We start from the raw sequence: 16,771 nt of genomic DNA, 5'->3' as shown, positions 1-16,771 counted from the left end.
TAATGCTTTACTTGCGGAATTTTGGAGTGTGTTCGAAGACCTTAAATTAAGTAAGGCGTTGGGATTGAGAAGGGTGGAAGTGAATGTAAATTCTATAATGGTGATAAAGACTATTGAAGAAGGCATGATAAGACAGTTAGATTGTGTTGTTATACTTCAAAATATCAAGCAGCTTATAGATGGGCATGAGATTGTGATAATATCTCAATCGTACAAAGACGCGAATAGATGCATGGATATGTTAGCTAATCATGGTTGTATGACGAAGATTTTCTCTACTTTCAAAAATTCCCCGAGTTTTTTGAGGTTCCTCTTGGAAGATGATGCTTTAGAAATTTTTTACTCTTTAGAGTTTTTTTTGTAGTTCTTTTTCTTTTGGATTCCCACCCTCTCTTTTTTTAAAAAAATGTGTCATTTTACTAAACTATATTTACTAATTATTGATATGTTTTTATTATTCTAAATATAAAATATAAAAATAATAGTTTGAGAGTAATATAAATAGTTAATCAAATAATAAAGTTAAAAAAATTAATTAAAATTATATTAATAATGAAAAATGACACTCTTATATAAAATACTATCGTGAAAATATAAAAATATTCTTAGAATTAGTAAGATATAATTCAATTGACAAATAATTTTATTATAAAAATTTTAGAATTAGTAAGATATAATTCAATTGACAAATAATTTTATTACTAAGTTTGACATATTATTTCTAATTAAGTAACCAAATATTTCAAAAACATTAAAATTATGTGACACAAATTTTATTTTTTATCAAAAATAAAAACAAAAACTATTCATTCAAATTGATGTACCGGTCAAAAATAATATAAACTCTCTTTAAAAAAATTGAGTTTCATAATCATTTAAAAATAATATTTCTTCCATAAGTAATATGCATAGACGATGACATGTCTATTCTATTTAAGTTTGTTATACATAAAAAAAAACATAGTAGGATAAAGTGGAAATAGTAGATGATGCACGTTTATTTATTTCTAAAAAAACAAGTAGATCGGGTCAATATACTCTAAAAATTATTAAAATTTATATTAATATATGTGTTTGAAAAAAGAAATAAAATAAAACGAACAAATAACATAGAGATTGCATAGCTAAAATCTTAAATCGATTTGTAAAAATATAAATAAAACGAATATGGACATGGAAAATATGTCTTGAATACTTTGTTTTTAGAGAAATGCTAACGAGTGTCCAGGGGCATTTGTTAAGAGTTTTAAAAAATAAGCATTACTTATATTTAATATTTTAAAAATGGAAATAATAGACTTTTTTAAAGAATAACAAAGTTTGTTTTATTGAAATAACATATATACTCAATGTATTGAATGTTGAAATAAAATATTTATTTAAGAAATTTTTTCTTTATACGGAATGCTTAAAGAGTGCTTGTGGGGCACTCATTAGCGAGCTTTGTTTTTAAATGGAATGTGAAAGTTATTTTGGAGTATTAATTAGGTAGGTTTTATTTATATGTGACTAACTAAGAAAGTGAATGTGATAGAAGGACTTTATTATTCTTGTCTAACGTGCTAAAATACTAAAACTTGTGAAAATGAATGATGCTATGTCTATGGTCGAGTCAATTCTGTTGATGCCGTCTATGAGTGGTCATCATGAATTCACATCAGACGGCCACGATTCGATTATTCGGACGTCCTTATCATGCCCCATGGTCTGTCATATACTTACTTACTTGCTGTATTACCAAATTATTCGTTACTCAAAAGCCTAACACAAATAATTAGTAATTAACTTGCAAGTTTATACATTGAATATTAATAATCGTAACTACCAATCACCAGCTACTTATTATAGTAGTATTTCACATACCCAAAGTCAATAGTAATGGCTAGTTGATTGCAAATTTATTCTTTCTTTTTCAACTTTTATGCAATTTCAGGCCATATGAATTGATTTTGTACCTGCCAGTGCTTATTCTAGTTTTCCTCCAATTCATCGTCATGTCTAATTGTCTTATTTGGTAGTTTGCCCTTGTCATTTATTTATTTCTTTTACTAAATATTTATGTTTTTTTTTCCATTTATGTTTTTTTTAAATAGTTTAGCATTCATTTTCTTAATGGTAATGTCAACACATGCTTTTAAGACACATATTAAAAATTAAAAATTAAAGTTAGAATATTCATGATAAAAATTATACATTTAGTACCAATCGTAAGTTGGTCCAGTGGTGATTGACGCTGCACTTGATGTCAGAACTCGCCCCCGAACCGGACTAAACCGGTGGTATAAAGCCAAAAAAGTATTATCCATTAAAAAAATATCTTACCACATTTGTTTAACATTGTTTTGTTTCGTAGATGTACATACGGAAGCTTCCGTAGATGCATCTACGAAAGTATTTAATGTTATATTCGCGCCAGACTCTTCCTTTCCCCATTCTTCACTTTCTCATTTCAAAACTCCCAAACTCTCTCAACCTCAAAAATCAAACTTCCGCGAAGTTGTTTTCTTCCTCTCGAGTTCAGCTGATAACGTCAACATCAACTACCAACACATTCCAACAAGTTCCTAACTCCATTTAATCGGTAAGCTTTCGACGTTTTGAGTTATTTTAGAGTTTTTGTAATAGAGATTGAATTCGATTTTTAGGTGTAAAAATGATTGAGTAGTGTAAGAAATATGGTTTAAAGATATTGTAGGCACTGTTTCATGTGTAAAATGGATGATCAATCCATTAAAATGGGGGGTTTTAACCCTCTGCAACAATGACCAGACGCCATTGTTGCATTTTGGAGATTTCAGAATCTTCCGTAGTTCCATCTACGGAAGAATGGAACGTTGGATCATTCCGTAGCCTTTTGAACTATCGAAACCTACATTCTCGGCTCGTTTAGCTTCGTGAAAAATAAAATCTAAATCGGCTCAAGATATGTTGCCGACCAACTTTGAAAAGAGATTGTTGTCTTTGAACTTGTGTTCCAACACTTTGATGCATACATTGATGATATTGTTGATGCTGGTAAAAATGTAAATTGTGGTTTCCGTGTTATTGTGGCTCCACTTGGATGGTGCGAAGAGTCATAATCTTTGCTTCGGACTCAATTAAATACTCAAGCTCATCAACACCCTCAATTGTATTCCAAATTTTTTTTATGACACGGTCTCTACAATTACGAGTACGTTGTGAGTAGCTACCTTAAGTATGTAGGGTATGAATAAAGGGATAATGATTCTTAATATGGATTACCCTATTGCTTGTAGATATTGTGTCTTATTTGTCTCCCTGTCCAAAAAATTTAACATCACATTTTCCCTTTGTCGTAGCTCCACCTATGTATACGAGTAGGCATAAAATCATTGTTGTTAGTTTTGTCAACAACAATCATAGGATTCAGGTAAAGTTGAAATCTGATTGTCCATTGCCTCTCGTCATTGACCATTGAAGACAGAATTGTACTAAAGATGTAAAAGCATGAGAAGCAACATATGTTGGACACATTAGGCAATGGGAAGACGAAGTTAGGAAGTCATCATAATTTGTTTTGAATTCCTATATGTAGCACATTTTCCATTTTATGTATATATTTTATCGTGTTTTTTATTTCACAAAATTAATGCAAAAAATTCAATACCTCAATGTCTATCAGATTTTCCAAAATTTCCAGAACTTTTTGGTGCATACCAGATATTTTAAGATTTTCGGTATAGCAATACCAACTAGTCTATATTACAAATTTCAAAATGACGGTATTTCTTCATAGAAAACAAAAATTGTCGGTATTCTTTGTAAAATTTCCGATATTTTTGTACTTTTTTACAAAATAACCGGTGTAGTTTTGAAATTTACGGTTTGTGCTCATACTTTATGAAAAACTGAAGGATATAATGGTAAAAACACGCATATTTGAGGGTGCCAGTATAACGCGGGAGGTGACGGTTCAAATTTTCGTGATTTAGTGATATATTTGGGCTTGGTATTTATTGACCCAACCCCATCAATTTTATTGGGCTCAACATGAGTAGCCTCCTCTCTAGTAAGAGGGTGTATGTAACAATTACATTGGTAGAAAAAATATACAAATTTCTTCAAGAAGATTTAATTATTTTTAATTTGACATAACAAGTTAAAGTTTCTATATACTAAGATCATTAAGTACTTGTCCATTCCTACTTAACTTTGGATATGAGGTTCTCAATGTTTCAAGTATTTGGTGTTTTCTTTTTGTCATTAACCATGTGATTTCTAAGAAAAGAACATTAATGTTGAAATTTGGTAGAAAGATAAGTAAAATGTAGTCAAAGATGATAGAAACTAACAACTAATTTTTGCTCTATGATTTGTCAAACATGAATATAATAATTAAGTAACGAGTATGTTTAATTGCAAAGAGAAACAAACTTCATGCATGGTCTCACTGTCCCCTAAGAGATGCACATAAAGAAAATCAAGAATGCAATAACAGAAAAGCCAGACATAAAGAAAATCAAGAATGCAATAACAGAAAAGTCAGACTAATAATGCCAAGTCTACAATACACACTATTTCAAATACATGGATCAAAGTTCAAACATCCAATTCCATCAAGAGTTACATTACATTTAGTTCTAAACACAAAAACTTTCTTAATTTTTCAATTATCACTCTTCACTCATGATTACCAAAAAACAAAACACCCTAATTCAAGTGAAACTAATAATGCTCTAGTCTTCTCCTAACACATTTTTTGTTCTTTTCATTTTCTTGACATGATCCTAAAATGTCACATTACAATACTTGTCCTCAAACACCAGCAAATTTCCCCAACCTTTCTCTTAAAATCTTCACTCCCATGTACCTGTCACAAACACAAATATACTATAAGCATTCAATAGGTAATGATCATTATTTGTAAATCATCAATGCTTTCGGTAAGCCCGGTGTACTTACCTGCCCATCATCATGACAGTAGCTTGAGGATTAGTTCCTGGCGACTCGGTAAACGTCGAGCCATCTACGACACGAAGTCTGTTAACACCAAGAACCTTATGATCTGAGTCGATAACCTTCCCAGCATGGCATCCACCATGATAATGCCAAATAGTGATCACAGTGTCTCTACAAAACTGTTCAAGTGATTCTGTGTCATTGACATGCTTTGGTATAAGGTTCACATTAGCCTTCACAGTGTTGTTGAGAAACTGTTCTGTAGTTTGTCTGTCACACAAAGTGAGGTTTGTGAAATGCTTTGACTGAACAACTTTTGAGGCTAACCGGATTCCTTCGACACAGCGATTAAGATCGTAAGGGTGACTGAAGTAGTTGAAGGAAACAGAAGGGTTGTCATCCACATTTGTGTTGATCAATTTGAGTTCACCGGTTGACCATGGATTCGCAACTTTTGATAAGATGAAACCTCCCTTGAATGCTTCAATTGGAATGTCTCTTTTGTTCTTCGCAAAAGCTTTAACAGCTTCGACCGTTCTTTGCTTTGGTGGAATTGTTGAAAGCTGACCAATCTGGTTTATCATAGCAAGTAACAAATTATTCAATATCAATTCTATTCTATGAAGCACGAACACCAGACATATTTTTTTCTCAGAGATACCTTTTTCTCAGAGGTATCGGTTTCTGTTTTAGACACTGACATGACACAACATACCTTTTTCTCAGAGATATCAGTGCTACAGAGATTCTAACTACAAAACTAAATTACGTGATGACATACATACCTCAGCGGACAACAAACCGTGATGACAATGAATACTTTCATTGGTCTGTCCAAACCCGCAGCTTGCTTCAATATACACACCCTTATCAGTAATACCAACTGTCTCGATCAACGACTGCTTAACCGGTTTCTTAAGAGGAACAAATATCGTGTTCATCGGGTTATCAGCCATACCCTTCCCGACAAATTTGTTATCAAGCACCACAGAAACCTTCAACTTCTCGAGTTCTTCTCTCGGACCAATTCCACTAAGCAACAGCATTTGAGGCGTCCCGATCGCGCCGCTCGTCACAATCACTTCACTTTGCATATCATTTCCTAGTATTGCCTTATGCATTTTCCCATTTTCATCCTTGAAATTTACTCCAATAGCTCTAGGCCTTTTTCCTGCAACAATAAACATATACAATAACATAACATTATCAAGAATGATGAAACCAATTCAACATCAAATATTGCGAAAATGTGTTTACCTGTTGTATCAAAAACAATGTTTTGGACAGTAGCATAGATCAAAACAGTGAGTTTGTCTGGATTTCCAGAAGAAAGCAATTCTGCAGCAGTGTGGCGTCGACCGAATCTGTCGAAAATGGTTCCACCAACTTTGGTTCCATATTTATGTTCATAGGTGAATCCATTAAAAGGTGACACACCAACATCTAGAAGTCCATCTCTCAATGCTCTTTGCCAATGTGAAAATGTAGGACGATGAACAATTTGTTTTTCAATCCAAGGATATGACTCGTTTACTAGCTTTGCATCCCACCCCATTTTCTCTATAAATCTGCATTTTTATAGTGAAGAAAGTGTTAAGGAAAAACAAGTTATATTCATGTAATTAATAAATAATAATATACATATACAGCTTAATTGTAACACATAAATAAGTTTTACATTAGTATTCCAACTATATATTTAGATTGATTATTTCACAATAAATAAATTTTAAGATTTTTGTAATGAATTATATAAAAAAAGTTGAAATATGTTCTAGAAGGGTGACATAACATTCAGGTCTGTTGGGCATGTCTATTTTTTCTGCACGTTTTTCGGGCGACATTTTAGGGCAAAATCTTTTAACGTGTCTGCCCCGCTTTTTTTTCCAGGCTGTTGCGGAGGCAAACTCACAACTTTTAGGGTTACGAGATCTAACGCCTATGGATCCGTCCCGCTCCGACCTTACTTTTTGCAGGACAAGTCAAAGTTTTAAATTCGCAACTTTAAATATATCTGCCCGCCATGTCTTATTATTTTGCATATTTTTGTGAGGCGCATTTAAACAGGACGGACGGGTATGTCCGTTTGTCACCCTATACCCTATGGCCAATGTGTAAGCAAATTCTTTATAAACATAAAAACAGTGAGCTTTGAAAATCCAAAATTAATGAAATGGGTCCTAGATCAGACACTTGCACCTAATCACTTACATGCCCTTATAATAGAGGGCAACGAAGGACCACAAGCAACATTTAATTGATGATGTGTGAGAACTTATAAACATAGTCATAAATAAATGTTATTAATATAGATACGTTTTCATATGTCCCCTGACGACAACAACAACAACAAGGTTAAAGCATCTTTGAATATATGTCCTTCACAAGTAATAAGCTATTTCAATTGGTTATTTAAGTTTATCTATCTATTAGGACATTAATTTTTCGAATTGGAGAGGATCAAAATAATCGACAAAGTTTTTCAAAAAAATTAAACAATGCATTGTGATCTAACCAAGTCTAAATAATCGACAAAGTTTTTCAAAAATAATTAAACAATGCATTGTGATCTAACCAGGTCTATTAGCTTAAAGTTTTGAGACAATGTTCGAATGACGTTATCGAAACAATTTATGACATTTTTTTTATAAATAATGTTGAATTTATTTTTATAATGTATGTATACCTTGAGCTTGCTCTAGTGTAGAAGCCGGCATTAATGGAGCTACCACCCCCCAAAACCCTAGCTCTTGCATTAAAAACTCCATCCGTTGAAATAAAGAATTGTGAAGCTGAAGTTGGTGAGGTATCAGCCAATGTGATATGAAAGTTGTCAAGAAATGAGACATTAGGGTTTGTGAAAGGGACACCCCCTCTCTCAAGTAACAAAACATTGAATTTCTTTGAAAGTGTTGCAGCTAAAGGACATCCTGCTGTTCCACCACCTACTATTATGTAGTCATAACCATTGTTTGTGTTGGTGGTTGAAACTGAAGGTGGAGATTCAAATGAACTTGCTTTTCTTATAAATGGATACTTATATTCATTAATATTGCTCCACTTATCGTTACCTGAAAAAAACAACGACAAAAACTTGATACCAAGTGATCATAACCACTAGAAACACACATACATTTTTCCGATTACGCTCCATGACTTTGTAACATCAAATGAAAGAGTTCAATTTTCATCTAGAAAGATGTAAACTAATCATTATTGTTATTTTTATTAATAATAGTTTTTCTTTTTCAATAGTTTTTATAAATGTTTATTATGAAATTTAAAATCGAAACTTCAAAAATTCATCACAAAACACATTTTAAGATATAGACGGAAAAAAAACTATAATACAACATTACAATATATATCTAATGATAAATCAATATTAAAAAACCGGAATATGTTTCAAAAACTATTAGATCCAATCATGATTCATGTCTTTATTTATGTACATGTTCTTGAAGTAAAACACCATAGATTTGTGCCACATGTACTACATTTTCTAGCTCCAAGAACATTGGACAGCAAAGTAAAACCTTACAATGAGAGACACATATGCAATTTCAACTAATAAACCTATGACAAATAATGCATAGAAGGTGAGAGAAAAAACCTTGGCATAGAGGTAGGAAGTTGAAGAGCCATATTATTGAGAAGCATAGGAGGAATTTGGCAGCACCAAGTGTTGCCATTGGGCAAAGAAGAACAAAAGAAAAACACTCACTCTGGTTTGAAACCTCTAAGTGGCTTCTTCTGGTTGGTCTTGCTTTATGTGTGTGGACAACAAATATAAATAACAAGAAATGGACATCATAGTATAATTCTTAAGAAAAATTAAAATATTGGTATAATGTGTCATTATTATTATGACAAGTGTGGGTCATTTGCTATTAGGATATCCAACTACCTATGGTACTTTTTTCAGCCAATAATTAATACATATATATCTATGTGTTTTCATTTAGGTTTGAATTATTAGTGCATCTACTATAGTTTAATATGTGACTTTAATTTGGTTGTTAATTAAAGATTTAGGGTCCGTTTGGTTCAACGGAGGGGAGGGGAGGGGAGGGAATTTAATCGAGGGGAGGGGAATGGAGGGGAAGGGAGGGGAGGGAATTTAACTAAATATATGTTTGGTTCAAAGAAGGGAAGGGGAGGGGAGGGGAGAGATTTTTAACAACAAGTATGTTTGGTTCACAAGGGGAGGGGAGGGATTTTAAAATCAATTTACATTTTTATCCTTATAAATATTATTATTTGTGCTTAGTAAAAATAATTATAAATAACAATAGTATTGAGTAAATTTCACCAAATAAAAACTTGTTCATTTCATAAACCATAATATAATCATAAACATCAACACACATTAGTTGAACTATATATCTTCAACGCAAATCAAACCATTATCTGATCTTATGATTCATCTAACCCAATAAAACAGTTTCTATAATTAAAAATAAATAAAATAAGGTTAGAATATTAAAAAAATTAAACAAATAATATTAGAGTTACATTTTTTATTTATAACATAAATATATTATATTTGTATATATTGTATATATTGTATATATAAGAACCGATATAAGTATAAGTATGTTATTAATATAAAAAAATAATAATATCAAAATGGGAACTTCAACAAAATAAAAAGGAAAAAAACTCACCTGAGAGGAACAACGCACAAATAACAACCGCACAATAGAAAAAAATAAACTTGAAATAATACAGAGAAAAAATCTAGTCTTTAATAATTCAATAAGGACAATCTTGGAATTAAAAAAAATGATTGAGGTTAAAATAGGAAAAGTAATAAAATTATAATTACTAAATCTTCCCTCCCCTCCAAATCCCTCCAATTTGGAGGGGAGCAAAAAGTGAGCTTAGGAGGGATTTTGCTCCCCTCCCCTCCCCTTATAAAAAATGAACCAAACACATATTGTTATAGATATAAGTATAAGTATGTTATTAATATAAAAAAATAATAATATCAAAATGGGAACTTCAACAAAATAAAAAGGAAAAAAACTCACCTGAGAGGAACAACGCACAAATAACAACCGCACAATAGAAAAAAAATAAACTTGAAATAATACAGAGAAAAAAATCTAGTCTTTAATAATTCAATAAGGACAATCTTGGAATTAAAAAAAATGATTGAGGTTAAAATAGGAAAAGTAATAAAATTATAATTACTAAATCTTCCCTCCCCTCCAAATCCCTCCAATTTGGAGGGGAGCAAAAAGTGAGCTTAGGAGGAATTTTGCTCCCCTCCCCTCCCCTCCCCTTATAAAAAATGAACCAAACACATATTGTTATAGATATAAGTATAAGTATGTTATTAATATAAAAAAATAATAATATCAAAATGGGAACTTCAACAAAATAAAAAGGAAAAAAACTCACCTGAGAGGAACAACGCACTAATAACAACCGCACAATAGAAAAAAATAAACTTGAAATAATACAGAGAAAAAATCTAGTCTTTAATAATTTAATAAGGACAATCTTGAAATTAAAAAAAATGATTGAGGTTAAAATAGGAAAAGTAATAAAATTATAATTACTAAATCTTCCCTCCCCTCCAAATCCCTCCAATTTGGAGGGGAGCAAAAAGTGAGCTTATGAGGGATTTTGCTCCCCTCCCTTCCCCTTATAAAAAATGAACCAAACACATATTGTTATAGATATCCCCTCCCCTCCCCTCCATCTACTCCCAACCAAACGGACCCTTAGAGTGAGTTAATTGATGTTTAGGTCTCAATATTTTAATGTAGAGTTGATTGATTGAATAAGTATTTCAATATTTTAAATTGATCTTATTTTTTTTCTATTGTGTGCGGGGATACAAGAATCTTTAGAAAGTGATTATTTTGGGCACAAAATTTTAAAATAAGTTAATGAATTTAATGTATAATAATTTTTTACTTTAAAAAGAAGGGGGAGTTTTAAGTAACAAGACCAACAAAATCTAAAGATGGTAAAAAGAGACTAACTATTTCATCTTTAAATCACTTTAGTGTTTTAAGTAAAAATCCAAAAATTATAAAATAAGTCCAAATCATTTATCTTTGACTCCCTTTAGATTAATTCACTTTGTTAACAATCTCATATTGAATTGAGATAAAGGAGGGATTATCATCCCCTTGAAATCTTGATTTGTTCGGTTAGATTAAGTTCAATTTAAATTCTACTTGTGATTTGTTAGACCACCAACCAGTCTTCAACATAAGAAAGTATGTATGATTCTTTAAATTATTTTTTATTAATTAGTCAAGTAATTAAAATTCCATTTTGAAAAGAGAAAATAGGATATGTACCGGAAGTGTAAATTAGTTTTATTAGGGGTGTTTGTGGTTCGGTTTAGATCGATTTTAAGGATAAAAATTTATCTGATCTAAAGATAAATTTACTTGCGGTTAGTTCAGTTTTGAATTCTATTTGGAGAATTGTTTGAGTTTCTTTCCGTTTGAAAAATTATTTAGGATGATCAAACGACCATTATTGAATTCTCTTTGGAAAATCATTTCAAGTTTTCTTTATAATAGATGACACAATGGAAAAAGAAAGTTAGAAAGTTAGTTACATTTCAGTTACATTTCTGTTATGTTGTTAGTTAACTTTCCAACTACTATATAAATGATGTAACCCTCATTCAATGAATAAGAGAGTTCACTTTACATTTTCTCTTCTTCTTCTTCTTCTTCTTCTTCTTCTTCTTCTCTTTAAGCTCTCTCATCATTCTTCAATGGCTTCCATATATGAAGCATAATATGGTATCATCGTCTTCGATCCATTTTCCACACTTCTGCACCGTTCTTCCTCTTCCACTCGTGTGATTCTTTTTCTGATTACATCATGCCTATGCGTCTTGATCCTACTGCAACTCGAATCACAAATTGTGATGTTGATTCACTTTACTATGTTCATCCTAGCGAAGGTCCCAATTCTGTTAGCATTCAATCTCAATTGAATGGTTCGAATTACATTTTGTGGTCAAGATCCATGGAAAGAGCCCTTGGAGCTAAGAACAAGATTGCTTTCATCAACGAATCCATTTGTGTTCCAAGTATCAACGATCTTAATCGATCTACGTGGAAAATGCAATTGCCTTGTCCATTCATGGATTCTTAATTCTGTAAGTCCTTCTATCGCACAAACAATTATTTTCTTGGAAAATGCCCTTGATGTTTAGATCGACCTCAAAGAAAGATTTGCTAAAACTGATAAAATTCACGTATCTAATTTGGATGCTGAGATTAACAATCTCAAACAAGGCAACAAGTCCGTTCTTGATTACTTTACTGAGCTTCGTGGACTATGGAAAGAATTGAATTCTCATGGATCAATCCCTAACTGTACTAGTGCTCAACAATGCAGATGCAATGCTATGCGCAGTGCCAAAGAATTTCATCTTGAAGATTAGATTATACAATTCTTGACAGGATTGAATGACAAATTTTCTGTTATTAAAACTCAGGTTCTGTTACTTGATCCTTTACCATCCATAAACAAAGTACACTCTATGGTTGTTCAAGAAGAAAGTAACAATGTTTCTTTGTTGTGTAAACCTGATTCTAATTCCACTATTGATGAAGCCAATAGCCTTGTTAATGCCTATGATTCAAGGAAGTTTGCTGGTAAATCTTCCAATTCTTATGGTGGAGCATCTAACAATAAGAAAGATGGTAGAATATGTACTTTTTGTCACACAGGCCTGCCATACAATTGATGTTTGTTATCGCAAGCATGGATTTCCTCCCAAATTTACTAAAAAGCAAACATCAACAAATGCTTCAAATGCTACTCTTAGTGATACACAGATTGTGATGAACAATGGAACAAAAGGTTCTCTCAATAATTCAAGTGCCAGTATAACTCAAGAACTATATGCTCAATTGATTGGTTTGTTACAACAAACAAATTTGTTGCCTTCCAACCCTAACTCAAATCTTAGTGCCAACCACATTTCCACTCATCATGGTCATACACCAAATGAGAATTCAGGTAAACTCTTTGTTTCTACAGTCTCTTGCTCCACTTACGTCAAACCTGATTTTTGGACTTTAGATTCAGGTGCCAATGATCATGTTTGCTCATCTCTTAAATTGTTTAGTTGTTACCACAAAATTCAGCCTATTAGTGTCTGTCTACCTAATGGATCTATTGTTATAGCTAAACATGCAGGAACAATTCAATTTTCCTCTCAATTGCAGCTTGATAATGTGTTATACACACTTGATTTCTCCTTAAACCTTGTGTCTGTTTCAAAACTTTGTCAATCCACTAACTGCACATTCATTTTCTCTGCTAATGATTGTTTTATTTAGGATGTGAAAACGAAGAAGATGATTGGTTTGGCTAATCAGGTGGAAGGGTTGTACAGACTCAGGCCAGATATTGATTCCATTCCTGCAGAAACTAGTAGTTCAAATATTTCCTCATCCAACCCTCATGTAGAAACTTCAATTCCCAATAATTGTAAAATGATACCTAAACAAGCTATGTGGAATTTTAGATTGGGCCATTTATCACATGAAAGACTTTCTAAAGTGGCTCAAATGTATCCTGATATTTTCAATGATAATAAAGCTGTTTGTGATATGTGTCATTATGTTAGACATAAGAAACTACCTTACACTTCGAGTCATTCTAAAGCTTCCCAAAATTTTGAACTGTTGCATTTTGATATATGGGGTCCTATCTCCATAAATTATATCCATCATCACAGATATTTTCTGATAGTAGTTGATGATCACAGTAGATTTACTTGGATCATATTACTTAAAAATAAATCTGAGGTTTCTACACATGTTCAGCAATTTGTTGCTCTCATAGAAAACTAGTTCCATACATGTCCTAAATTCATCAGGTCTGACAATGGACATGAATTTCTCTTAACTCAATTCTATCCCTCAAAGGTTATTATCCATCAAAGATCTTGTGTTGAGTCCCCTCAATAAAATGCAAGGGTTGAAAGGAAGCATCAACACATGCTTAATGTAGGTAAAGCTTTGCTTTACCATTCAAATCTACCTAAATCCTATTGGTCCTATGCTATTAGCTATGGAGCCTTCATTATCAATAGATTTAATACACCATTACTCAACAATCAATTCCCTTATCACATACTGCATGACAAACCACCAGATATTAATCAACTTAATGTTTTTGGTTCTTTGTGCTATGCATCTACCCTGTCCAATCAAAGAACTAAATTAGACACAAGAGCTAGAAACTTTGTTCCTTGGATATGCTGTTGGATATAAACGCTCCATCTTACTTGATCTAAACTCATTCAGCATTTTCATTTCAAGAAATGCCACTTATCATGAACAAATTTTACCTTACCAAAAACAATCTTCATCTACCACACCTCATTGGGAATATCACAGTACCTCAGTTCCCAATTCAAATTCATGTTCTGACATACATCCCTCTACTCAATATGACCCTCCCATTAACCAGACTTTATCTACACCTACCACAATTGATTCTAACCAATCTCCCCACTCACTTGGCAATTCTAATCCACCCATGTCCGACACACACCATTCCATTCGTGCCTCTACAAGAGTCAGTACCTTACCATCATTTTTGAAAGATTATGTCTGTACAACCTTCATTGATCCACAATGCCAATTATCTTCAGGTAATCCTTACTCCCTTTCTACTTTTATTTCATATCATAGTCTGTCACCTGCTCATTATTGTTTTACTCTTTCACTTACCACTAATCATGAACCTAAGACATACAAGAAGGCTTGCAAATTTGAATGTTGGACTCAGGCCATGAAAGTTGAACTTGTTGCACTTGAGCAAACTGGAACTTGGAAAATTGTGGAACTTCCATCCCATGTCAAACTTATTGGTTGTCGTTGGGTGTACAAGATCAAGCATAAATCTGATGGAACCATAGAAAGATTTAAGGATCATCTTGTTGCTAAAGGATACAACCAGATTGAAGGGCTTGATTACTTAGATACTTTCTCACCAGTTGTAAAGCTCACTACAGCTCGATTGGTTCTAGCCTTAGCTTCAATCCATAACTGGCATCTTCACCAACTTGACCTGAATAACGCATTTCTACATGGTGATCTGAATGAAGATGTTTACATGTTGATCCCACTAGGTGTCCACACTTCCAAACCTAACCAGGCCTGCAAACTTATTAAGTCACTTTATGGACTAAAGCAGGCAAGCAAACAATGGTTTGAAAAATTGACTTCAGTCCTCACTGCTCGTGGCTACTCTCAAGCACCTTCTGATCACTCATTATTTGTTAAATAAACATCATCCACCTTTACAATTTTACTTGTTTATGTTGATGACGTTATTTTAGCAGGTAACTCTCTACAAGAATTTCAATCCATGAAAGATATTCTTCATCATCTCTTCAAGATAAAGGATTTGGGCATTCTCAAATATTTTTTGGGTTTAGAAGTAGCTCATTCAAAATGTGGTATCTCTATTTGTCAAAGAAAATACTGTCTTGATCTTCTCAAGGATTTAGGCTTCATCGGCTCCGAACCAGCAAGTACACCATCTAATCCATCTTTTAAGCTTTGCCAAGATGACAGTCCTGCTTATCAAGTATCCCATCTTATAGATGACTCATTGGCAGATTAATCTACCTCAACACCACTCGCCCGAATATCACATTTATCACACAACAACTCAGCCAATATCTTTCCAAACCTTCTACTCAACACTATAATGTTGCTTATAGAGTCTTGCGATACCTCAAACAATGTCAAGGCCAAGGCTTATTTTTTCCACGAAGTTCCTGACTGCAAGTAACAGGGTTTTCAAATGCTGACTGGGTTGGTTGTATAGACATACGCAAATCTGTCTCAAGATCGTGTTTCTATTTAGCGAGCTCCCTTATTTCATGGAGAACCAAGAAACAAACCACTGTCTCTCGTTTTTCATCAGAGGCAGAGTATCGTGCTTTAGCTGCAACCACGTGCGAACTTCAATGGCTTTTGTATTTACTGTGTGACATGAACATTACCTGCTCTCAAGTTCCAGTTCTCTTTTGTGACAATCAAAGTGCACTCCACATAGTTGCTAACCTTGTTTTCTATGAACGCACGAAACATCTTGACATTGATTGTCACAATGTACGTGAAAATTTTCACTTCCTCAAGACCAAGTTGAACTTGATCAACATCTACCAAAGTCCAACTTGCGGGGGGGCTAATAGATGACACAATAGAAAAACAAAGTTAGAAAGTTACTTACATTTCAATTACATTTTTGTTATGTTGTTAGTTAACTTTCTAACTATTATACAAATGATGTAACTCTCATTCAATGAATAAGAGAGTTCACTTTACATTTTCTCTTCTTCTTCTATTTAAGCTCTCTCATCATTCTTCAATGGCTTCCATGTATGAAGTATAATTCTGTAAGATAATCAAACGACTATTATTTAGAAGAAATATTTAGGATTATTTACTATGCAATAATAATCATATAATAGACGTCGTGTTTGATAGTCTATCTTGCACAATTTTAAACAGTAACACGGGACATTTAAAGATAACTTTTTTTTTTATTATCTAAACTTGATAGAGTGCTACTCGATCTAATAATTTCTTCTATGACAACTTTCAAAACGAATCTTTAAAATCAAAGAAGTAACAATATCAATTTTTTTTTATAGTGAAGATAGAATTTATAGATAATTCGAATCTATTAACTTAACTAATTATTAACATTCAAATTTAATCCTAAAGATACACCAACATTAGGACATCATTTATAATGTCCATCAAAGTCCTTCTTAACTCAATAAATTAATATTTGCCGTTGTTGATAGATGGACACTACGTTTATAGAAAGAAGA

General features: G+C 32.6%; 1 protein-coding gene across 1 annotated transcript; it reads right to left on the bottom strand.

Annotated features, from left to right (window-relative positions):
- Positions 1 to 4,512: 4,512 nt before the first annotated feature.
- LOC131653905 (protein HOTHEAD-like) lies at positions 4,513 to 8,699 on the bottom strand. Its single transcript, XM_058924245.1, has 6 exons — positions 8,534 to 8,699; positions 7,607 to 7,991; positions 6,178 to 6,488; positions 5,706 to 6,091; positions 4,924 to 5,492; positions 4,513 to 4,831 (listed from the first exon to the last, which is right to left on the bottom strand). Exons 1-6 carry the CDS (start codon positions 8,610 to 8,612, stop codon positions 4,777 to 4,779), a joined length of 1,785 nt encoding a protein of 594 aa, XP_058780228.1. The 5' UTR covers positions 8,613 to 8,699; the 3' UTR covers positions 4,513 to 4,776.
- Between the last annotated feature and the right edge of the window lie 8,072 nt (positions 8,700 to 16,771).

The sequence above is a fragment of the Vicia villosa genome, linkage group LG2 (assembly GCF_029867415.1).
Source record: "Vicia villosa cultivar HV-30 ecotype Madison, WI linkage group LG2, Vvil1.0, whole genome shotgun sequence".
Lineage (NCBI taxonomy): Eukaryota > Viridiplantae > Streptophyta > Magnoliopsida > Fabales > Fabaceae > Vicia > Vicia villosa.
This window is presented reverse-complemented; position numbering and strand designations above follow the sequence as displayed.

Coding starts and splice junctions, on each gene's coding strand:
- LOC131653905 (XM_058924245.1), bottom strand. CDS start 8,612: ATGGCAACACTTGGTGCTGCCAAATTCCTCCTATGCTTCTCAATAATA. Junction 6,489..7,606: donor TACACTAGAGCAAGCTCAAG/GTATACATACAT, acceptor ATAAAAATGCAG/ATTTATAGAGAAAATGGGGT. Junction 6,092..6,177: donor CATTGTTTTTGATACAACAG/GTAAACACATTT, acceptor TTATTGTTGCAG/GAAAAAGGCCTAGAGCTATT.